Raw genomic sequence first — 25,841 nt, 5'->3', positions numbered from 1 at the left:
GCTACATACCCAAAGTTCCGCTGTTAGTAGCGTATGTGGATTCATCACAAGGAGACCTTTCAGCACGGGGGATCGCTCAGACTGTCACCCTAGACTTCCAAACTGTGAGGCCAATGTTTTACATCTGCGCCGCTGTGCCGCCGTTCCAGGATTCATTTATTGTAAAAAGCAAAACAAGGTCATTTCTAACAACAACAAGAAAAAAAACGCTTGCAACGGTTTAACATTATTTATTAAGTATGAAATAAACATTTCAGTACAGATTTTAGCAAGGATCACTGAACTTGATGCACATGATTTTCTCCTACGGGCTGCATAAAATGGGCCGGATCCGGGGGCACCCGGGGCCTTGAGTTTGACATTTGTCCACTTGAACAACACGCAAGTGCATTTATCTACATTTCTGGATATGTTCATAAGCTGATGGATGAAATTGCTTGACTGCTTGTTTGGAGAGAGACTGGCAGCAGGGGGAGGTACACACCCTGCTCATGCTGTGGATTAGTGAAGCAAATTCAAGGTTGCAGATTTTTCATTTTCCCGTTCAAGCGATCATCCCCTTCACTACTCACTTCATCTTTTCCTGAAAAAGGCTCACTTTATATCCATTCAATCATTTGCCCTCAAGCGATTATAATTCATAAAATATGAACATCCAGTGCGCCATACAGTCACACCAAACGTTATGATGCATGATATGATAATATGGTTAAGAGCTTTTACAGGAAATCTGAATATAGCGTCTTCTTCTTCAACCCCCACTTTCATATCAGAAAAGAGGAACCAGTCTGTTGCAAATGTGAGTTTAAGACAAACGCACAACTTTGCTCACGATTCTCGACTTTGGCGTCTCGAGCGGTAAGGCGGCTCTTTATTTTGACTCACTATCTGAGAAAAAAATTCTTACTTTCGCTGTTCTTGATGTTCTGCCAATATAACAATCACAGAATGTATTCATCTCTTTAATTGAGCATTAAAGGCCTTTTCAGAAAGTGAATGTTTTATGTGTGGTAGTGTGAATACCGATGAGAAGGAGTGGCTTTGAAAGAACAGAAATTGAATTAATAATTGGCCCAATAAGATTGTTATCATTTAAATTGGTTGTCATTTTCTCAATGAATTCAAGATGAATGTCATCCTATAAAAACTGAATATTAGGACACTAAAGGGAAGAGAATACACAATGAAGGGCTTTTATGTAAGCAAGAATTAATGTCATGACATTTAAACAAACAGCTTCAATGTTTCCTTTTAAAGAAACCGTAACATGATGTATACAAGTGCAACAGCAATGGTTTAAACATTGTAAATTATTATGCTATAAAAACTCCAAATCCCAGTACACATCCGTGGATTGGCATTTGCAAATTTGTCTTTTCGTGAAATATTTTGGGGAATCTATCTTCTGTTTTTAGTTGTCTTTGTGCTCATACCAAAGCAGTTGAATTGTTGGCCATCTTGTATCTTCTATGAGCAATTATAGACCTTTTTATGGAGTGCAACACTGCCTAGTAGTACAGCTTTTGACCATTTGCAGCAGGGCTCGGCTCAGTCCATATCCCACAGATTGATTATGTGATACAGACTCTGGACATGAAGACTATGAGACTATACGAGTCTTGATCGTATTGTATGTGTTGTAATTTGATAATGTCAGCATAGAACACCTTGCACAGAGATATTCTGTTCCACCTACCACCGATCTAGAAAGCAATCTTCCAAGACTGAATTTGGATGTGATCAATTAAGATCTAAGAAAAATGAAGAAGAAATACTTCTGAATATGTTGCGCGACACCGACGTTTCTTGAGTGGTGCCAAGGGGACCAGGGGTGGGGGTTTTCAGTCAAGAATGAAAAATACTTCTTGCCATCTACTGAACCCACAAATGCAAAATTCGACTTTGGATAGGGCACGATTTTTTAAATTATTATTATTATTTACATGCCCTGCGATTGGCTGGCGCCCAGTTCAGGGTGTAACCTGCCTCCTGCCCGTTGACAGCTGGGATAGGCTACAGCAGTCTCGGTGACCCTTGTGAGGATAAGCGGCTAAGAAAATGGATGGATGGATTTTTATTTACACCTTCTACTTCCTTGTTCCTCAGTCAGGTCGTTTTGGGAGACGTAGATTCTGAAACGTTTGAGTCATAAATATTGAACTTGTTTAACGTATAAAATTGTCAACCCTGACCAGTTTCATTGCAGGCACACTTCAAATCACAGGATAATCTTACAGGATGATCATATAAATCAAGATATACTGGTGTTGGTCATGTTTCATCGTGCACGGCCAAAATTGGGACAAAAACAGCCTGATTACTTTTACATACTTATTAGGCCTGACCTAGTTCCATTCCTCGTTCCATTGTTTTCCAGTAGCTGAGTACTCTCGATGGCCATCTTATTAGCCTGCACCTCGCTCAACTGGGCACGCAGGAGCTTTCTAAGCCTCTCCTTTGCACTGACTTTTTGCCAAATACTTTCCCTCTCATGCGAGACTCTCCAGCACTCCACTTTGGAGTGATATCCCTTTGTTGACTCTGCTTGCTTTTGACCTTCCTGCCTCATTGTTTTTCTGGTTATCATCTCAGCCTTCAGTGGCGGACTATGTGTTCTGCCTTGGGCCTTCCTTGTTTCTGTTTTGCTGTCCACGTGACTGTGCGATGTTGTGAGTTTCCCCTATTATGCTGCCAGTGGTTTGCGGAACATGAGGTGTCCTGGCTTTCGTACCTTTCCCAAGTTCGTATGTTCAGTCCGGGAACCCTAATGCCAGCCACATGCCGAGCGACTGAACGAAACTGAACTGTCACGCACTGGGCAATGTTTTAAACAACTAGTTTTCACGAGTGGCAGGCTGTCAGCCACTAGTTTTGCCGCAATTCCAAATTTGAAATCATGGCATTGTGATGTCACAGATGCAACATCAATTGAAATGCCATGGTGCCGAGTTTTGTGTTTTTGTTGGCCCAAGAGTAAATGCTGACCTACTACTTTTTTGTTTTTCTTCTTTGCAGGTCATGATGGTGAACAACACTTGTGTCCCTGTAAACGGCACCGCATGTGTTGCCCCTAATTCTCCCGTAGGTCTCGCGGTGGGCCTGACGCTCTTGTTTCTGATGCTGGTTGCCATCGCTGTTACGGTCATGGTCAAACTCTGGAAGAAGAAATGGAGTCAGACACTATCTGGTCAAAGAAAAAGCCAAAAGAAGGACTCTCCGGCGACTCCCCAGTGGGACCATCAGTATACCAGCATGGTCACAACAAAGTCAACCAAGAATGCCCCCATCTATGAAAACTTGAGGAGTCAGAAAAGCTGCGCCGGCCCTCAGAGCAGGTGTTTTATTCCCTTCTTACTCAATTATGTACACCCAGAAAGTGTGACAAAAGAAAGTGAAGTACAGCCTCCAGAATGGAACAGAAAAAGATAAAGAAAACTTGGGTGTTGTGTGACTTCCCCATTTGCCTTGTGTTCGAGAGAGAAAAAAAATCACCGTTTGGACTGGATGTGAGCTTAGTCTTTTAATTCATCAAAGCGGCTGATGACTCATTGCTGGCGGTTTAAGAACATGAGTAGGGAAAGGGAAACCATTGAAGTACTCATACACTGTACTGAAATAGAAGTACAGATACTTGTGTGGGAAAAGACGTATTGATTCAACCTCTTTACTTACTGTAACTCCCCACCCAAAAAACTGATTTAAATGTACTTAAATATTTAAACCATGTAAAGTGAATTCAGAGATTTTGTTTATAAATACATACTGTAATATTTTCCAATCATCTGTGGTTTAAAGCAGATCTATTTTTATGCTTGAAATGTGTAGCTACGTGTAAGGATAAGAAAGAGTCTACTCGAAATTGTAGTTGAAGTAATACAAATTTGTCAGGGTTGTTAGCAACTCTCTTCTCTGTGGTGTGTCATATTAAGAAGGCATATTCTGAATCTTGATTTGCCAAGTATGTCAAACGCACGCGAGGGATTTGTATCCCTGTGGTGGTTGGAGCTGCTCAAGGACCACAAAAATTGACGGAGAATACTTTTGAGACGTAAGACATTGAGAAAAAACAGTCACTGAGCAAAAAACAAAAAGGTTACCAAAGGTTATGTGGCAATGCCCACATAGTAAGTTTCTTTAGACTTGTCCCATTAGGTGGTTTTTAATGTTCTCATTATCCGCGGAGGTTGGGAAACGAACAACAGAAAAAGGGACATACCTCACAATGCTTTTGATGATGGAATAGAAAGTTAAATAAAGAAAAATAAATCCAAGATAAGTACAGATACCTGTAAAATCTGCTTTTTTAGTAGCGTAACAAAGTATTTGGCCGGCACGATGACCAACTGCATAGCACTGTTGTGAGTTCCCGGGTTCAAATCTGGCCTCGCCTGTGTTGAGTTTGTAGGCGCTCCCCGTACCTGTGTGGCTTTTCTCTGAGTACTCTGGTGACTTCCCACGTTCCAAAAACCTGCGTGGCGGGTTAACTGAAGACACTAAATTGCTCATTGGTGTGAATGCGAGCACGAGTGCATGTTTGTTACTACGTGTGCTGCGATTTGCTGGTGAGCAGTTCATGGTGTACTGCGCCGCTCGGCCAGCCGTGACCTTTGTGAGTATAAGTGGTACGGAAAATGATTGGATGGGCAAATTATTTGCATTTCCCGCCACTGCAAGTGACCCAATATTTCCCCGAATGGTTTTGTTGGTACTTTTGAAGTTTACATCACTGCTCATTGTTTGTCCACAGGCCACCTTGTGAACCCGCCGAGGATTTGTACTTGCAGTGCGTTTTAGCCGATGATGCAATATACAGCAACGATCCTGCGTGTAACCTCTCCATTCTCCCGGACTCCCGAGATGACGACATCTATATTGTTCCACAATAATAAGTCGAGACATGACATTACCATTTTTTTTAATAGAATCTTTCTCTACATGGACATGAATAGCTTTCTAAACAAACCTTATGTAAGAACAAGATTCACTTGATATGTGACTTGCTGCTACTTCTGTTTGAAGGAATTCATGCCAAAGTGAAAGTACCATGATGACAAATTTCATTTTTTCTCCAAAATGAGACATATCCAAACATTTTATTCTTGGCAAAGTGAGACATATCCAAATTTCGACTTAAACCTTCAGGAGCAGCTTTATTTTTTTTTAAAAATCAGTTGCTTTTGATAGGCAATAATGAAAACTATTTGCCTTTCAACATTTCAAGCATTTTAAAATAATATTTAAGACCATGACCACCACATTTAGAGAGTTAGGTATCAGAAATAAGGGTCAGTCACCAGTCTCAATTTTCACAATTAGCTCACTAATGTCAGATGTTGAAAAAGGAGATGAAAAAATGGGAATTTCTTTTAAAAAGGTGTTTTTCAGTTATTTAGAAACTGTTTGTTCAGTATGAGGTCTTGGAAAGGCTGAGTTTACATCATTGTAATTTTGTGTATCTGTATGCGATTCTGCAATCCGACATCTGCAGGCATTGTGTCACTCAGTTGATTAATTTTGTTTATAAGTTGATGTCAGATCATTAAGAAAGTAATCTGCTTCAAACCAGTCTACCAAGGTTAATATGGGTTGGGAGGGATAGCAGCAGAAAAAAAATAGGTAGTCGATCTCATACACACATCTCCAAAATGAAATCACTTTCCAACTCACAAATTCACTGTTTGAAATCTGACTCATTGAGTCTGCTTTCTTTTGATTTTATTTATAGCTGTCGCTGTCAGGGGAAAGAACACTGCAGAATAGGACATAAGTCTGTAGTAATAATAACAGTATTCATAATGCTCATAGACAGAAATTGAGTCTACTCCAAGGGTGTTGATTTCCTTTTAATGTCAACTTTTCTTAAGTCATAGCCGATAACTTTCCTTATAAAAAATGGCAAAAAAAAGATTGCATAGAATTATAAAAATGTATTCATTCATTAATGATCGTTGGTGAAATATTTTGAACAACAAAATTACAATTCAAGCATTACACAATCATAGACAAAACAGTATGTTTATTACATTCAGATACAATGGTACTTGGATGAGAACTGAAGTATTAAATTGCAAAAATTTCATAAAGAATTAAAATTAAATAGGAAAAGCACTCTCACAATGGGACAGCCTGTGAGTAAACCAGCACAATCACTGATTCATTTATTCGATATTATTAAACATTGATAAACAAAATACAAGACTTAGTTCAGCTTGAAAGCAAGAAAAACTGTAAAGATAAAATCGACAAAAATGCATGCCAAGGATCCAAATAAAAAAACATGGTAAAATGTATCAAAACAATGAAAAGGTTTGCTACTGACTGTACTGGATATTTTTCAGTGTAAACAAAAACAATCTACAAAGATCAAAAGTCTTTATTTTCTTTCAATTGATAAGTAGAAAAGAAACATTACTGATTCACACATCAGTAGATTCTATTAAAAATAGAATTCATGTAAAAGAAAATCCAAATGTGATAAAAAAAAAAAAGGAAACAACAGGTCAACTTCACAAAGAGAAAAAATAGGGTCTACTATCATAGCAAGCGCTTCTTCTTTTCTGACCCCGTTTCCGCTGGGTTTCTTTTCCTTCCCAGCTTCATTCTCTCCAGTGTCTCGTACATAAAATCAAACTCGGCATTAGCATCTCTCTCAAACGCGGGCGCAGCCATTTTGGATGATGATGTGGAAGATACCGGAACTTCCCTCTAGATGAATTCTGATTGGATGCTGCTTGCTTCAGCAGCGCACGCTGATTGAACGAAATTATGTCGCATTTTGCTCTAAATAAGATCTCGATATGTCGCATTTTGAAATAAAACGCGATCTTCCTTGGCTGATATAGAACGATATGTCGCACTTTCAACAAAAATCAGAGTGTCCCGATAACTACCATTCGGAGCTGGATAATTTTGGCGCGAGTTTCGTAAATCTGAAAAAAATGCCTATGTCGCGTTTTGAAAACAAACTCTTCACATGTTCTTTCTTACATAGGAGAATGAAAATAAAGCAGTTAGCATCAACTAGTATCCTCACGTAGTCAGAGAAATAAGTACCTTTGAATGATGTCTACGACGTCGGATATTGACAAGAAATTAGTCCACTCCATTAGTGTTTTCTAAAATGCTTTTATAAATTAACATTAAACATTCCAAAAGCATTTGTATTGCCTGGTTACTTTTCACCCACCCTGATTATTTTCTAAAAAGTGTTGATTTTTATTCATTTGTAAGTATATATCTTATAATTTTTCAACTGATTTATTGGAAATAATAGATGAAAATAAAAAAATAGACATTTTTTAAATGATATGAAATTGTCAGTTACAATTAAATCATCAGAATAAAATAAAATAGTATGAATTATTAAAGGTAATGTTCTCTACGTTATATACATAGTAAAATTAACTTTGAACTTGTCTGAATATAAATTAAATTCAACAAAAGCAGTGAAAAAAAATTGCAGTCTATTTATTGCCTCTTGTTGTTGTTGATGTAACAGAATGTCATTTTTTATGTAAGTGTTTGACTTTCTGTGCAATTTTCTACTAACTTCAACCCCTTGAATTTTTCTCTTTACTTTCATCTATATATATATATATTACTATCATCTATGTCCCTTTCCAAGGTCAAGGCTACCGCCAAAGCCATGTCAGGGTCATTTATAGAAGATAGCGTAGATGTTATCAATAAACTGATTTCCCGTGCAGACGCACCCTGGCCTTCATAAACTCCTGAACTCATTTGATAACGGCATAGCCAACAAGAGCCTTTCATTTCCCGTATGTTTATTATGAAATGTCCTTGTTTATACTGTAAATTCAAGTGCAACAGGTCAGTATTGTTAAATAAAAATTACATTGAAATGAACATTTAAAATGGGTTTGTTGTATTACAATACCTACAACAAAAATGATAATAAAATAAAAACATATTTTATAGCAGTGATTCCCAACCACCGTGCAGGAAATGATGTATTCATTATAAATAATTCATTCAATAATAATTCATCTGTCTATGCCAGTGACATATAGTGACAGGCAGAAGAATTAAATGTTCTTCCCCTAGATGCCAGAAGGTACAAAGAACTCAAGGGTGTCAAACTCATTTTTTTCTCAGGCCGCGTTGCAGTTATGATTTCCCTCAGAGGGTCATTACAACAGTGTAATCACATATACGTGTTTCATCACCAAATTACATTACCATCACGCAACAAATTGGGTGATAACTAGTTTTAAAATCAGAAGACAAGGATAATAGGTATATAGGTATTTTATCCTCAGTAAGTAAGTATTGTTTAAGTTACTGTGGAAAAGGGGGTTGGCAAACAGTAAGTTGAAATATCTCATCACAGTTTATCATTATGATTATTATCTGGAATTTGGGTCTACATATTTTAGCAAGAATCGCAAAAGTTGACAAACATGGCTTGCATTTGTGGGCCACATAAAATGAAGTGACGGGCTGCATCTGGGCTACGGGCCTTGAGTTTGACACCTATATGTATTAACTTGTGAATACACCTGCTCCCATAATTACAACAGAAGTGCAGCTTTATGTTCAATAAACAGGCCCCAATATCACATGACAGAGCTTCCTTGAGATATGAATGCCCCATCCGTCAATATTCACATACTGTAAGTGGCTAAGAAAATGGATGGATGGATGGATGGATGGATGTTCAAACTGTTTAAAGTTGATTACAATAATATTGAATAAGGAGTCAATGATGGTGTAGTGGTACACACGCCTGCTTTGGTGCATCCAGCGTGGGATCGATTCCCGCTCAGTGATGGTGTAGATATCTGCCCTGCTACTGGCTGGCAACCAGTTCGGGGTATAGTCTGCCTTTCGCCCGAAGTTAGCTAGGATAGGCTCCAGCTCTCTCCCCGGATAAATGCAGAGGGGTTGCGTCAGGAAGGGCATCCGCTGTTAAAAAAAAAAAAAAAAACAACTGTGCCAAACAAATATGAGTGTTCATCTGAGATGACACGGTGTGGCGACCCCTAATGGGACAAGGTGAAAGAAATACAATCATCTGTGAAAGACAATAAATATTACTTCAGCTTACTGAGCTTGGTTGTGACCATCGTCATTTATTTCCATATGCCTGCGTTATACTGCACCCAGAGGCCAACCTGCATGTACTAACGGAGCAGCACAATATCCAGTGAATAGTAACAAAAACAAAAACTTGTGTCAAATCTTACATTTCATTACCTTATGTTAAATTACATAATTTAAGTCTCCTTTTATAAAGTACAATATTAAAGAGTGCTGTTTTCCTTTAAAAAAAAAAAACACTCTACAAATGTTTTTGGGGAAGCTGGAACCAATTAATGGCATTTCCATTTCTTTCAATGGAGGATTTGAGAGTTATGAGTGTAGTCACAGAATAAATTGAACTCATATCTCAAGCCAACAGGATATTTATTAATCACCATATTTGCATATTATGATTCATTTTGGTTCATTCAAGGTTGGGAAACACTGCTTTATAAAATGATGTAACAATGGCAATGGCACACTTGATACATTCATATGATTTAGGACAATAAATAGAACTTTCAATAAATAAAACATTCAGAGAAAACATAAAACAACAGCCATAAAAAAAAGTAGCTCCAATAGTCATTAACTTTGTCTGCCTTAGGCACAGTGACATTTAGTGACAATCAGGTCATCAAAAGGTTTCAGTTTCAATTTCCCCCTACTGTCGTAGTACATGAGGACCATGGGCTCGTAGGATGCTGGCACACAGCAAGGCCGAGGCGAGCCGCCCTTCAGGATCTGATGCAGGCGAGACTTGACCTGCGTATGCATGGTGGCCGGCTTGTAATTGTGCGGGCACGTGCCGTCGCACAAGTGCATAGTGTACTCCGTGGGGGCCACGATCCAGTCGGTCCAGCCAATGTCTTTGAATGACACGTTGACGGATTTGCGGCAGCACCAGCCTTGTTCGTTGCACTCGTCCTCCCTGTTGGAGCGAGGCAGCCTTCGATTCTGAGTTGCTTTGGGCTGAATTAAGTCCAATTCCAAAGATATAGTCGGGTCGCCTTCTCCCGTTGGCATCCTAACGTTCACAACCAATGACGTATCATCTGTTCTCATCCACTTTGTCACCTTAGTGCTGATGTCCATCGTCACATTATGCATGAGTGAAACATCAGCATGATGGTCCGTAGATGTCCATCCAGTTACGTTCCCCACCTCAAGGCGTTTGACTTGAACTTTAATCTCTTGCCTTGGATCAGAATGTGTTGGTTGTAATAGACTATGCCTGGAAACCTTGAGCTTAGCTCGGGTTAGAATGGACTCTGTTTGGATATTTGGGTTCTTATGGAACACAGCTCTGTACCACTGCTTTTGCTGACCAGGGAGCAATGGTGGCAGTTCCTCCCCTTGAGGTCCTTTCATTGACCCTACAATAGAGAGAAAGCAGAGGAAAGTGTAAAGTTTTCATTTTCGCTGCTTTCCCAAAACAATTCCAAATATATGATATCCATCCATCCATCCATTCATCCATCCATCCATCCATCCATCCATTTTATTAGCCACATATCCACTCAAGGGTTGCAGGAGTGCTGAAGCCTATCCCAGCTGTCAACGGGAAGGAGACGGGGAACACACTGAACTGGTTCCCAGCCAATTGCAGGCCACATGGAGACAGACAACAGTCACACTCATAAACACACCTAGGGGCAATTTAGAGTCTCCAATTAATGCATGTTTTTCGGGTGTGGAGGAAACTGGAGTGCTTGGAGAAAACCCACGCAGGCACGGGGAGAACATGTAAACTCCATTCAAGTGGGATCTGGATTTGAACCCTGGTCCTCTGAACTGTGAGGCCAACGCTCAAACCAGTTGCCCTCACATAATATATCTGACATGATACTAAATGCACTATAAAACCATAGAGACACCAGGGTATGAAGTGAATAACAGCAGGCGATATGTTTGCTTTCTTAGTCTCTTTACGGGTAAACTCACCCGATAAGATTTCATGAATGAACTTTACATCAAACATTCCTTTCTACTCCCACTCACACGTTTCTTTCACTCAGGTGTGTCAGTCACAAGCTCCTACTACACGGCGCTCACCTGTAGCTGGAAAAAGCACCGTAGACATGGTCACCCCCATCGACTGGCTGGAATTTCCTCTCATCTCCCTCAGTTTTTCCCAGTACAGCCGATACATCCTCCTCAACTCTCGCTCGGAGGCCTTTCGGGTGATGTCTGGCTCTTTGTCCATTCCAAGCGAGTTTAGGATTCCCATCTTGACCGCCTCCACTAGTTGTACCTTCTCATTGTCCACATCGAGTGTTGGCTCCCCATCTTGTTGGGAGTTACACTCCCCTGAGCTGAGGCCAGAGATCAGGATCAACGTGGAGAAGAGCAGCGTGCATGATCTGAGCATGGCGGATTTGGTCTAGGAGTGCCACTCTTGCCTGGATGAGCTCTGTATACACTGTTGATGAAATTCTTGGGATGCTTTCATTTATACAGCTTCTGTGTTGCCACCCCCTTTGCTCAGTCAGGTGACCTTTGATGAGCTTAGACAACGTTCATGGTATTTTCCAGTACAGTAATGTGTTTAACAACCTGCCGGAAAGTTTTTAAACCCACTTGTGATGAATCATTCTTGAATGAGTTTAGGCCAGTTACCAAACTACTGGTTGTAAAACCAAAAAGTAAAAGGTTTTTTTTTTGCGACTGACTTACCACATTTTGTCGGCTGTTTCCATATAAGTTTTACGCAATGTCCAACTTCAGTGCAATTGGTTTTTTTTTCTTTACATGGACTTTAAATAAGACATGAAACTGAACTAGCTTTACTAAGGTTAGTAATTATCATGTGATTGGTTACTGATAACTATAAAGGCACCATATTTGTCCTTTTTCACAGTCTGCCCGGCACAGTCACATCCACATCCACAAAAGGGCATTAGGCCTCAGGATGACCAGCCTCATGTTGGAAGCAATTCCTTCCAGGTTGGATGAATTATCAATAATTTCTCAATGAGTAAAGTTCATGGATAACAGTTATAACACTTGTGAAAGAAAAGCCACGATATGTGGATCATTTATTCACATATGCAGCAACTGCTTTGCACTCTCACTCCCAAATCTCTTCATATGAACCATTTCAGTTCAACCACTTCCAGACTCCTATAACTTCCTGGTGCTGAAAAATAGTTTCTTAATGTTGTTATCCTCTTTCAAATCTTTTCATGGGACAAGAGCCAAGAAACGTCACTTTGGAACAATGTAATCTTTATTAAGTTTACTGTGCCGTCAAGGTAACTCAACACAGAGGCATTGATGTTAAAACAGCCGTCAATAAAAGTGAATACAGTACACCACTAAGTGATAATCTCCAGTGTCAATAGTGGCTGCCAGTACCATTATTTTCCAGTAGTGTCTTAACCAAAACTCGTAACCGTAGTATTATATAACTAAAGTACGTAATGCACTGTGAACCCTTGTTGTAAAAAGTCATGGAGGAGTAAGATGTACCCACTTAAGCCTCTCGAGACTTTTTAAGCTGTACAAGTAAAAAAATAAATAAAAAATTACAGATCCTTTGAGAGGATAAATAATAAATAAATAAATACAAGATGAGCAGCACGGTGGCGCAGCTGGCTTGGCCTCACAGTTCTGAGAACTGGGTTCAATCCCAGCCCTCCCTGTGTGGAGTTTGGATGTTCTCCCCGTGCCTGTGTGGGTTTTTACCGGGTACTCCGGTTTCCTCCCACATCCCAAAAACATGCAACATTAATTGGACACTCTAAATTGCCCGTAGGTGTGATTGTGAGTGTGATTGTTGTCTGTCTCTACCTGCCCTGTGATTGGCTGGCAACCAGTTCAGGATGTACCCCACCTGCCTCCTGCCCGTTGAAAGCTGGGATAGGCTCCAATGCTCCCCGCAACCCTTGTGAGGTTAAGCGGCTAAGAAAATGGATGGATGGATGGATGGATGGATGAACACAGGATAATGTAGTCGCACAAGTATGCACACCGTCTGTTGAATGGGATGTAGCACACTAATTTGAAGTGGGAGTCCGCACACACCTCCCACTACTTAAAATGCCTCTGAACGACACCAGATAAATGCTACATATTTTAGTAGGCTTTTTCTAACTCTTTTCGCTGTCAACAAAAGGCTGATGGTTTTGTGCTAACGCTGACTATTGTTTGGAACTTTTTTTTACAATTCCCCTCTACGATCTTCAAGACCAAATGTTTCAGCCGAAGAAAAACAGTCCAAAGCATGATGCTGCCACCGACATACTTCACTGTAGGCATGGTGTTCTTTTCCTGATGAACAGTGTAACCTACCTTTTAGGATTACTGCCAAAAAGTCCAAACTTGTTTTTTTTTTTTGGAGCATCACAAAATCTCCCAAGCATATGTGGGAAAATATTACGTGTCAGGGCATTTTGGCAACCCAGCCTGCAACCCTACCTGTGATGTTAATGGTTTTTATTTGTTCACAACAAATAACAACGGTAACGGTTATCTCAGGGCATGTACTAAATACTGTATTTAAAGACAGGCAATGTGTTTGAAGCTTTCAGTGCTGCGAGCCAAGTTACAGCATGTGCGGGAGACAGAAGGATGTCGACAGAGTTGCTGTTTAGGTGAAGGAAGATGTTATAGTTCCTTTCACGTGCGTGCACATGCGTGTGCGTGGATTTCTGAGCAGTGACTCACTGAGGTAATGAAGCAATCATGCACCACGCCAGGCAATCCGACCTTGTAAATTAGAAGTGTGTGAAAGGCTTTTGTTAGTCACACAAGTTTGCAATCTTGCAGCTTGTCTATTACATAAAACATATTATTCTGCATACATTCACAAGATAGGCAGCAAACTGCACCTTCTGTCTGAATAGTTCAGACTTTAGTTTGTATGGTGTGATGAGTCAGTTGAAGTTGTCAAGATTCCCAGATTCAAAAAGTTATCCACCCACCCATCCATCCAGTTTTTTAGCCTCTTCACCTCACAAGGGTCGCAGGGAGTGTTGGAGCTGTTGGAGCCTATACCAGCTGTCAACGGGCAGGAAATGGGGTACACCCTGAACTGGTTGCCAGCCAATCACAGGGCACATCAATACAAACAGCCGCACTCACAATCACACCTAAGGGTAATTTAGAGTGTCCAATTAATGTTGCCCGGAGAAAACCCACGCAGGCACGGGGAGAACATCTAAACTCCACACAGGGAGGCCTGGGATTTAACCCAGATCCTAAGAACTGTGAGGCCAACGCTTTCCAGCTGATCCCCCGTGCCACCCTGGAAAATGTATGTACATTTACAGTATATAGATTTTTTTAATTTTAAAAAGTTGTTTTATAAAAAAGTATGTACTGTAGATCTAGATTGATGCCTGTGATCATTAAGTTCGACTCGTGTAAATGGAGAAAAAAAAATCTGTTTACTGTATAAATTGCAATTGTTTTTGTTCAGAAATTCAAAATTGCTTAAGAATACAATGATTTCCAAATCATGTCCAACCCTTATTTAATAATATGGTTCCCAAACATTTTTTGCAGCGTCCCCTTTCGGAAATGAAATTATTTTCAGTCCCCCCGACACACACAAACACAGTCTATCCATAAATGCGCATAGGCTTAGCTTGCAATAATCAATTGTCACTGCATTGATCACTTTTACAGTCTAAAAAATTACATTGGCGAGTTTATCAAGTCGCCAAGAATAAACAAAAATCGAAACTTATTTTTCCGGTTAAAACTGAACGTCTTGCATCCCTGCAGACATTTCAGAGGCTGGTGTGGGCTTGTGTGCCCGGTAGGCAAACTAGCTCCATCTGCTGGGTGAATCTTAATAATGAAAAGTGGAATGGCAAAGTGGCAAAATGTTCAAATTCGTGACGATTATCAGTATACCCCACTTAAAAATCCCCAAAAACCCAAACACCTTCTGCACTTTCATTGTGCTGGATGTAAATAACAGATCAGCATTATGAAAATTAAACTTAAGCTTTCAGAATGATAACCTCCAGAAATAAAAAAATCAACAAAAGGTACAACTGTGCAATTTCTGTGATATAAATACAATAGACCCTTTTCAAAAAGTACCATACTGTCATATTGTAGAATCAAAGAAAGAAAAAAAAACAACGTTTTTTTTAATGAGTCTAAAGCAATCCCATTGTTTTCTTTCTCTGAATCTTTAAAAAAATGCATTCTTCGTATTGCCCAAAACATACAATTAAACAATTTAATCAATTCAAAGGGTTGGTCTAAGTGTTTCCAAGTCTACCTGTATGCCATGAATAGAGAATTTCTCAATGAAAAACAAAGACGGCTTTTAGAAATGGTCATGTGACAACTCATTGTAAGAGACAACCCATTGTTGCAAACTAAACAAACACAACATCCAAACAAAGAATGGGTTGCTCTTGTACTACTGGGTGACAACAGAAGCGGACCGCTTCAAAGTGCAGTTGTTGGACACGGTCATTGTCACACTCATTAAATACATTGAGGGGGCCGATTGATGGTGAAATATCAAGCATGGCCTCCAGATGTGACGTTTCGAGAATAAGCATACAAAGCATGGACTATGGCACTAACCACTTTGTTTTCACAAAAATGATTGTTATTTACTAAAAATAATGCAGATTTTTTTTGGTCTCACCATGTCAATGACAATAGTGAAAGGCAAAACAATTGAATGGTTTTGCGCTTAGTTGGCGGGTTTCAAACTCAAGGCCCAGGGCAAGATCTGTCTGGCCACAGTAATATACTAACCCAGATGTGACAAAATTACCGGTTGAGCAGAAATGTTGCGTATTCTGCATTGCTTCAGAATTCTCTCAGTTATGATATGCAAGCAAGGGATGGCCTTTTTTTTTTACATTTCTGGAAGTGGATTCAACATAGCTCCTTTAGCCCAAGGTACCAGGTAAGCATGTGACTGGAGGGGTACGAGAATTAATCGACTGATAACTTCTGATTCACATCTTCTGTCTCTGATTGTTTGTTTTTGCTCAGCTGCAATAGTTTATTAATTTATTGCAAATAAAATTAGCCAAAAATTGGACCAAAGAGGATTTTTTTTTGTTGGTCACATTATTTTACCCTTGTACGTGTACAGGTCATACTCATAATTTTAACAAATATGACAGAAAGGGATAATAGGGGATGGGGGGGAGACTTTAAAATTATCCTTTCATAACATTACATTTTTATTTGCAGAATTTTTTTCCCTGTTGTGACAAGTTACCAAAACTGGATTTGCTTTGTACATAGTTGACAATGTATTTAAAAAAAACAAAAAAAAAAACTACTTTTCTGTACTTCATGACTACTTTTTCCAGCTCTGGCTACCCAACGACCCCCCCCCCCCCCAAACACACACACACTACACACACACACACACACACACACACACACACACACACACACACACACACACACACACCACCCTCTTCACCTTTCAGGGGTGTGTGGAAGGGGCGACACCAAGCAAAGGAGATGAGCCGAATAGAAGCGGAAGAAGCGGCAGGGGGTGGGATTTTGGTGGCGCAGCCGTGAGGAGGAGCACTCGCTCCCGGGCACACCACATCGCAAAATGGCTTGACTGAGCAACGAGACGCTTTGGAGCGTTGACGTTCTTTTATCGTCTTTAATCATGGACGAGCCGAATATCCTGAGACGACGTGGGCTGCAGGTAAATAAATACACGGACGCTGTCACGACACCGCGCTTGTTTCTAGGCAAATTACACCGAGCGTGAGGATGAGATAACAATATTTTGTGAGGATTTACATCGGGGTGTTACCCACACCCACCACCCCTTTAACTGTAAATATACATAATGCGTTGATCATTTGTACAGTCGGTGGCAGCGTTGTGAAGTGACCACGGGTTTGTGTTTCTTTTGGAGCATCCCATTTATCAGGCTTTGGTAAATCTGGTTGCCTTGGTGACAAGAGGAGCACACATGATCCAGACAGGAACACCTCCTTTATCTTCTCCTGAATGCCATGTTTGTTTTTCTATAGTGGCAATAATGAAGTGCCATTCATCAGAGCTGTGTACATTTTAGGCAGTCAATAAGACATACTGTAATCTTGGTGTCTATGGTTTAGGAGGAGAATATTAATGATATTAATAATTAACATGAAAGATCCAAACTGCAGTGTTAGGGTAGTAGTTCGAGTGTAATCTAAATCTAATGCAGAATATTTGAGTTTATACTCAAAAAGATAAAGGTTGTACCTATGTACCCAAAAGCAATTCTTTAGTTTGAACATGTAGAGCACAGGTGTCAAACTCAAGGCCCGGGGGCCATATGCGGCCCGCCACATGATTTTTGTGGCCCTCGAAGGCAAATCACATGTATCAACTTTCAAGATTTTTGTTCAAATCTGTACCAAAATTACAAATTCTCATATCATAAATAATGACATTGAGATATTGCAAGCATTTTTGTGTTACCAAACATCAACAATAGTTGAAAAATAAACATTACCCTTGATTTCTGATTCCAAAACTAGGTGATAAATTTAATGTGTAAATATGGTGGGTCAATTCAAGAGTTACATGATTTCAGTCTTAATGGCCCTCTGAGAAAAACCGTAACTACAATGTGGCCCGTGATAAAAACGAGTTAGACACCCCTGATGTAGAGGAACCACTTTTGGATACTATCTAATATCCATTGTTAGTGGTACTCTTTAGAAACAACCATTATTTATTGGATCTGTGTAGCACAAAATAAAAACCAAGTGTCTCTTCGATATGAATCCTAATGTATTATCACAAGAACTTTATGGTGTTGTAAAATCATGGGTACGACATACAACCATCAGATGCAGACATGAACCCTGAATAACCCCAGTGATGTAATATGGTGCCATATGGAACCAGGGGGCCTATGTAGATCTAGGAGTGTAATACTTTATTTTTGATGTAAAAGTAAAATGCTGAATATTTAATTATTTGATTGAGTCCAATGAAATGTAATATTTCCCGACAGTTATCTGAAATCTGGGTCAAAGCTATTATTCTGTTGTATGAAAGGTTACTAGTGGAACAGCATTTAATTGCTTCTGTCGGTCACTATACAGTACTGCATATATAGATGAGAAAAGACAAATTATGTCATCAACAAATAATAATTTTCAGACCAACTACACTATTCACAAAAAAGGGATACCAGTGCAAAGACAGACGTGGCCACTGAGCTGAAAGTATCACAAGCTGTCATCAGGAGGTTAGGAACAGACAAGATAGGAAAGGTCACAGAAAGGCATGTCAGTGGAATTTCTACAAAATAAAAAAATTCTGTGAATTTTGCCACTCAGTTTATAGCTACAGAACAGTACATTGGTCAAAGACTATTGAGCTGGACATTCAAAATGGCAGCGAAGACCAAATTAAGTTCACCTTTAGTGCCCATTAGTTTCATCCTGATATTTCACCCTATCGCTGAATAGCCCCAAGATTTTGTCAGTACCGTACTGTACTGGTGAAATTAGATAATTAAAGTATTTCAAAAATTCTTGTCAACAAATCCAGACAACAAATTCACCTCAATTCGACCAGACACATGGCATGGCATGACCCGGTGAAGACTCCCACTCCCAGTCTCAGTGACTCAGAACCCATTTGTGACGCAGGAAAGTAGGGCACACTGAAGCTCATGACATTTACGTGCACAAAGAGGGAAATCAGGACAATTGAAAAAAGATGATCCATCACAAGAACTTCTTAGGCAGTACCTCGTTATACATCAAACGACTGTTGAGAACATGTTCACTCAACCATCTCCAGTTAGGTCTAGAAAACATTTTGATGAGTCCATTAGTTATTAGCATTTCAGCTTCATACTCCACCACGACACATTTAAAATGAAACAATGTAGATGTGATTGAAGAACTTAAGGCACAGATCACTGTCAGAATCGAAATGTGAGCGATGGTAACAAGGACAGGAAAGGAAAGACAAATTAGACCTTCCCAGAAAGATAAAAAAAAAAAAAAATCATCTAAAAAAAAAAACACACGCATTTTTCTAGAATTAGATTATTTGAACATACTGGGAAAAGAAAAAGAATGAAGAAGAAAAGAAACAGCTCATGATAACAAGCATATCACATTTTGTGTCGAAGATGGTTGTGGCAATGTTATTACATAGGAATGTATGGCTCTTAATGAACTCTTTGGTACTGTAATTCCCGGCCTACTGGTCATAACCCTCACCCTGTACATTTGTAAAGGAAATACCATTTGCTACATACATAGGCCGCAGCTGTGCAAAAGCCGCAAGTGCCCACATTGAAACCCACATTGAAACCTGAGATATTTACAAAGAAAGACGGTACACAGAGAGTTTAACGCTAGCGCCACCGCACTAACGCTAACGCTAGTGCTGCGCTCATAGGGCTGGTTAAAAAAACATGCCTGTAAAAATCACTGAGAAACGGCAGTACCACACTAGTGTAGCACTAACAGGATCGGACTGGTAAAAGTCACTTCCTCGGCAGATATATTCCACTGGTGTCATTCTTATCTTTTCCGCTCGAGTGCCCCCTTCCGCCCGTGACAAAAAATACACAAATTAGCTGCATCACTGCATAAACCAAAGGGTTGAAAGCGTGTGAAAAAAGTCGTGGCTTATAGGCCGGAAATTACGGTACAATACATTTCCCTTAATTTTTTTAGAGCTGATAAAAAATATATGTATGTATGTAAAAATTTGTATTTAACTTTTTGTGCAATACATTTGAATTAAATCATCATTCAAGCACACTTGAAAAAAAAAGGCTCCCATATTTCAGCACAGTATTAATGTTCCAACTAGGCAGAATTTTACAGTGGCTTATCATAATGTTCAATACAGAACTGCCTTGCAATACAAATGACCCAAGTCGGAGTTTTTTGAGATATGAGTCGTCATTTTTTAATTTTTTTTTTTTGTTCTGACTTTGTATTGACTTTGTATTTTGCTTTGACTTTCATAGTAGCATGGTCATTATGCACACCTCACAACAAGCAACAGTTTGGCAGATACTGAACAATTATTTTTAAAAGAAGGCTTTAACCTATTTATTGCATCTCCCAGTTAAAGTTTGTTGATGTAAAACAACCACAAAGCTTTGCTTTGGATAAGCCCATTTAACTTAATGCTGAAGCACAAGCAGCCTTGGGTTCTGCAGCAAGATAATGATCCAAAACACAGCAGCAAAACAACTTCTGAATTGCTTTAAAAAAAAATGTTTTGGAATAGCCTAGTCAAAGTTCGGACTTGAATCCCATTGAAAGGCAACAGCGTAACCTTAAAAAGGCTGCTCCACTCTTGCTGAACTAATACAAATCTGCGAGGAAGAAAACTGGGCCAAAATTTCTTCACACAGAAGTGAAAGACTCATTGCCTGTTATGGAAGACGCCTGGTTTTCAGTTGTTGCTCTTGAGGATGTCCCACCAAGTTCTTAGGTTTAGTGGCCTGTGACGTATTCACACAGGGCCACAGGTACCTTTGAATATGTATATTTTTTGTCCTTATTAAAAACAATCACCATTTAAAAACAGATTAAACTGCATCATTACTCGGGTGATCTTAGTCTAATATTTACATTTTTTTTCATTAACTTAAACATTAAAGTGGGGATAATAAAATTATACTTTTCCATGGTACGGTAGTTACACGTAACTGCACACATTCAATACAATTATACTTCTTGTTCACTCCAAAGTAATGTTTCTGTTGTTGTACTCCTAATTTATCCCCCCCCCCCCATTTCTTTATTCCAGAAAGAGCTGAGTCTTCCCCGAAGAGGAAATGTGTAAGTGATACAAAGTCTCTTGCAACCAGATCCTCTAGGTGCTTGTCAGCTGTCAGTTTATTAGGGTCTGCCAGTACTACCGGTATTTCACGGGTGTATACATTGACCCGGACCAGCCTCCTTGGAGGCAACAATTGAAGCTGTAAATCAGGGCTTTATGCAGTCAAAGTGGTCTCACCGCTCAGACTGGTTTTGTCAACTTAAAGAACAAAGGAGAATCATTTCAGTTGGGCACGGTTTGAATATTTTTATTTTTTAACTTGTGGTTGCTGGGAGTTCATTAGGTGTTGTATTTGAATATGTGAGGCCCTTGGGTTAAACCTTTAAACCAGGAAACCGTTTCTTGAGAATCTTTAACCTGTTCCGGAACACCTGGACTGCTTTTAGAAGAGAGGTTAAGGTTATCTTTATCTGTGACTACGAGGCAAAATCATATAATAGGCCATGAAATCTAGTACACGTAACCAAATGCTTCATTCACAATTGCCTTGTGATTGCCTGGAAATTGGTCCAGGATGTTAACAATAGCGTAAGCAACAGGAAATAAATTGGTGTGTATAATTTTTGGTTGTTCCTGTTGTGCTCCAGATTAGTCAGAATTTACCACCCACACTGGCAGGAAGACAAATAAAATCACAACCACATTCAACCATAGTTCGGTTTGGTTCTCAATAGACTGTGAAGATATGCAGTATATAATGTTGTGAATGTTTTACGTACTACATACTCCATGTCTAATGTGTTTTGTTTCACCAGCCACCATGGAGGGCGAGATGGATGGATGAATTGATATGCAGTTGTTTGTTTACATTCAAGCTTTAGCTGCAGCCAGGAATGACGTCACTGTGATCTTGAGATTACAATTTCAACATACTGCCGACCTCAGGCAGGTCGGTTGTGTTTTTGTCATTTCACAACATGTCTGAAATGAGAGGGAAAAAAAACCTCCTAACATCCTGTTTGCCAATCTGAGGGTAAAATATGGCTAAAAAATGCTTCTTAAAAATTATATTCGTATTAACAAGAAAATTGTATTCATCTATTGTTATTTGTTATTATTTTATGCCCAGTTTTAATTACGCGTGGCACTCCCCAAGAGGGGTTGCATCAGGAAGGGCATCCGGCGTAAAAACAAACAAACAAATCCCAAACAAATACGAGCGTTCATCTGAGATGTCACGCTGTGCAACCCCTTACGGGACAAGCTGAAAGAAACTTACTTACCTTAATTCAGCAGCAGTTTTTTTTTTAAATGTGCGCTTTAATATACTGTATCAACACACCTTAGAGTGACACGGTGAGATATGAGTGACATGATTTACCAGTTTTTGAAGATCCCTCATTTTGATCTTTTGCTTTGACTTGCAAGCAAAGATATGAGATACAAGCGCTGAATAGTGGCAGTGAACTCTTCTCACTTCACAACAAGCTGCAGTTTGGCAATGTTAAATGCTACTATTAACGTATAACATATGTGTTCCTGCGCTATAACTCATTAAGCCAGTGTTTTCCAAACTTTTTTTGCAGTGCCCCTCTTTTTGGAGATGAAATTTCCATGAACCTCCGCAACCCGCATCTATATCACATTCAAGTTTCCATATTCAAGCATTGGAATACCGTAAACCTAGCTTTTAAACGTCACAGGGATTGTACTGACATTATTTATGCCCCCAGTCGTGACCCAGTTACATCTTTTTGTTTATAGTGGGTGGTTACCAATTTTGGTTGTTTTTCAAATGTAATCCGAGGGTACCTGAAGGCATCACAATTCCCTCCACCCTCAGCATCGATTTGCGCGCATGCGCTGTTTGTCGCTGCCGTGACTGGAAAGTTTTTTTTTGTGCTTTTTTTTTTTTTTTTTTTTTTTTTAATCAGTCTTTATTTTTTAGGGGAGCAGTCATCTCTCGATAATGTCGCATGCTGATGCGGACAGATTTTTCCTGAAGCGTAACGGGTGACGGGAGACGTTGAAGGACGGGACATGGCCGTAGAAGCTGCTCGTCATCACCGAGCTGGCGAGGCGCGGGTCTCGGCTCAATTTTTACCGAAGCTCAACGACGGATTTTCTGCCATCGGACCCCGCCGACGAACCGAGCTAAGCTAACCGACACCAGTGAGGCTCCGCTGGAAAAGACTCTCTGACATGAGCCCCTGGCTGTAGAGGACAAGTCCCGTATTTGGAGTCCCTTTATCGGTCATTACCATGGCTGACCAAAACCATTACTGGACGGTGCTACCGAGCTACAAAACAAGTTTTGTTACCGGGGCAATGATGAAAAGAACTAAAGGGTAAAATAATATCTATAATGTAGACAAAAAATATTGCATTTTCCCCACCGTGATTCCTTCAGTGCTCAGGCTGATGATAATCGCATTGTGTATACCAAATGACTATTCCATTCGCCCTAGTTGTTGTTTCCAACGGGGAAGTGTGTGCGTGTGTTTGGACTGCACAAGCTGCTCCGATCTGTCGCATAAAACGCCACAAAGTTCCACCGTTGATCAATTTTCCGATGTGACGATCATGATGTTTGTCTTTTCTCCGGGAGATAGATTTAATTGGATCCGGCCTGACAGCAAACCACGTATGTCCCATGCTGCACTGGCAAAAAAAAAAAAAAAAAACCTTGTAGCGTTCATTTCGAGGCTATCATAATTTTATGGCAGCCTTATCTCTCTTGGCTAATATAGAGGCTCTCATAGTAGAATAGCGTCGGTGCATGCATTTGTTTTGTAAATGTCGTTGCTGATCAGGGTCATTCTTTAGAAGTGAATGATATCCTCATCGGCCATTTTATTGGATACACCTGCAATATTTAATGCCGTCTATGCCGAGTGACGATAATAGCTACAGAGAATGGATGTATGGATAATCAAAGAGAAAGTAAAGACGTATTTATTAAGTGTAATTACTAACTACATGGTTGTCTGATGTAGCTTTGGTCTTTGCTGGCCCAAATTCGGGGGATTCCATGCAGTGACAACTCGAACTGGAGGTCAGAGATAGATACAGCAACGTTTCTCTGAGTTTTTGTAGCAGGTTTTTACAGATTTTGTTATCGTGTTTAGTCCTAGTTTGGGGAAACTATTGTGAGCCGAGGCAGGCATGGCATTACAGTGGGTTGTCTCTTCCAGTAACACAAATATAACACGCCTGTTATTTGCGACGTGATTTCTTTCCTTAAATTGACAGTCAATCAAAATCTTGAATCGAGATTGAATGCCCATTTTGACCTGAGTACAACGCAATGAGGAATCTGGAGGAATTCAGCTTAATGTTTTGCTGTCTGAAAAAAATGCCTTTTTGTGTGTTGTTTTTGAGTTATATTGCCAATAGAAGAAAAAAAAAGATAGAAAACAGGATAACCTATTTCTGAACAATGTAACTCTTTGACCCCAATGTTTCTTTGTGCTACTAGGGGAATCCCATCTCAGATCAGCTGACAAGTTTAAGTTAAAGATATCCACCAATAAGCTCGGACGGGCTGAAATTCCTAGGGGTTCTCCAAGTTGACACGTCAGAACTACTGTGACGTTTGACTTTTTTTAAATGCTCGACTTAAACAGCGCAAATGGAACATGTGTGAGAAGAGGGATGTTGGTAGTAAAATAGCCCCTCTACCTTACTAATGAGTTTGTTTTGTTCCTCAATTTATCTGTAGTGGAGATTTTTAGAGGTGTTCATTTTATGTGTTTTTTGTAGAAAATTCCACAAAGGTGGGCATCCTCTTGCTACAGTTAGATTTGTGATTGGATGAGCGAGTGTGTATTAGGCTTTACACGATCTGTTTTTTTGAGGCCGATCAGCTAGTTGGAAAAAAAAAATCACCTGGCCGATCACAACAACATTGAGCTATAATATTATTCATTATGCTGTCATGTCCAGCATGGATTGTTGCTCTACAAAATGTAGATGAAGCCCATTAGACTCTTTCATTCCATTGTTACAGTTTGACTTTGTTTCCGCTTCAGAATTAAATGGAAGTCATACAAGAATGTTTGTACATTGCGCTGCAGTTGTTTTCAAGTCTGACATTTGTCTTTTCTTTTTTGTGCCGCTATACTGCCTTTGCTAGTTTTTAGGTCTTCTCAGTTGGTGGCATAAACAAACAAGTACGTGAATCTGCCTTTGTGGTGACCCAGAAATGTCAACGTCTATCAATATTCTTAATTATGATATGTCACGCGTTGGAAAAGGCCAGAGAAATGTCATCATTATCTTCAGGATGAAACCAAGTAAATGTGACACCAAGCATTTTTGGGGTGAAATGCCACAAAATTTGTATAGTTAAGAATCTGAGCAAAATATTGAAAGAAAAATATACCTTAAAAGTCCTTTTTAGAATTGTCCAGGTTACATAACCCTGATTTTGCAGGGCAATTTAAAGACATGACCAAGTAGTTTAGTAGACCATTAATTAAAGTTGACCTGGTCCAATCGCAGGATTGGAAATCAGGGCCAATCGCTATTATGCTATAAAGATTAGTTGGTATCTTGGTTTGAACCAGTGTTGCACTAGACCTATAGCCATATAAAGGGTATTATGTTGAATTATCAGAGTAAAAAAAGACAGTTGAGACAGTTTGGGATGCGCTCTCATATGCCGGGGTACTGTTTCAGGACTCTGAATTGGCAGATATTCAAAATAAAATGATACAGACCTGGGGTGAAAAAAATTAGTGATTGGGACATCCCTAGTTTGAACACAACATTAAATTGGTGGATCTCTCTTTACACTTTTTAATCTTTAATAATGTTAAAGTGTTATGCGTACCATTACTTGTAGAGTTAGTCGGTTTGTGACATTTGGGTGGTAAACGAGATTAATTCAATGTATTTTTCACGATGGGGAAAGCGTCATAGAAATCAGAGGTTGTCAGTTAGTCAAAGGCAGGGCAGGATCCCAGAACAGATTCCATTTGATGTTAGACACGCCACTGTATTATGGTAAGATGTGAGTCCAAGGTGTTCACATCCCTGAAGGCACCATCACTGTTTTGACCAAAATATAGTGTGTTTTCACATGG

General features: G+C 39.6%; 2 protein-coding genes and 1 long non-coding RNA gene across 5 annotated transcripts in view; 2 read left to right on the top strand and 1 right to left on the bottom strand.

Moving 5' to 3' along the window:
• Positions 1 to 761: 761 nt before the first annotated feature.
• Positions 762 to 4,884, top strand: LOC133511423 (uncharacterized). Its single transcript, XR_009797904.1, has 3 exons — positions 762 to 858; positions 3,016 to 3,335; positions 4,748 to 4,884. It is a non-coding gene; the product is annotated as an uncharacterized LOC133511423 (long non-coding RNA).
• Positions 4,885 to 9,135: 4,251 nt separating this feature from the next.
• LOC133511422 (inhibin beta E chain) lies at positions 9,136 to 11,449 on the bottom strand. The gene is made up of 2 exons (XM_061840332.1): positions 11,098 to 11,449; positions 9,136 to 10,418 (listed from the first exon to the last, which is right to left on the bottom strand). Exons 1-2 carry the CDS (start codon positions 11,411 to 11,413, stop codon positions 9,646 to 9,648), a joined length of 1,089 nt encoding a protein of 362 aa, XP_061696316.1. The 5' UTR covers positions 11,414 to 11,449; the 3' UTR covers positions 9,136 to 9,645.
• A 5,108-nt stretch (positions 11,450 to 16,557) lies between these two features.
• mast3a (microtubule associated serine/threonine kinase 3a) overlaps positions 16,558 to 25,841 on the top strand; it is a 32,316-nt gene continuing 23,032 nt past the window's right edge. For 2 of the 3 annotated variants that reach the window (XM_061838640.1, XM_061838638.1), the window contains exons 1-4: positions 16,587 to 16,693; positions 20,782 to 20,813; positions 21,570 to 21,703; positions 22,703 to 23,102. In XM_061838640.1, coding sequence (XP_061694624.1) covers positions 23,017 to 23,102 — 86 coding nt within the window. In that variant the 5' untranslated portion in view covers positions 16,587 to 16,693; positions 20,782 to 20,813; positions 21,570 to 21,703; positions 22,703 to 23,016. Of the gene's footprint in view, positions 16,694 to 20,781; positions 20,814 to 21,569; positions 21,704 to 22,702; positions 23,103 to 25,841 lie in introns of all 3 variants that reach the window. The other variant, XM_061838639.1, reaches the window with a different exon arrangement.

This window comes from Syngnathoides biaculeatus, chromosome 13, assembly GCF_019802595.1.
Source record: "Syngnathoides biaculeatus isolate LvHL_M chromosome 13, ASM1980259v1, whole genome shotgun sequence".
NCBI classification, from domain to species: domain Eukaryota; kingdom Metazoa; phylum Chordata; class Actinopteri; order Syngnathiformes; family Syngnathidae; genus Syngnathoides; species Syngnathoides biaculeatus.
The sequence above is the reverse complement of the archived record's forward strand: the minus strand, read 5'-3'. Positions and strand labels throughout refer to the sequence as shown.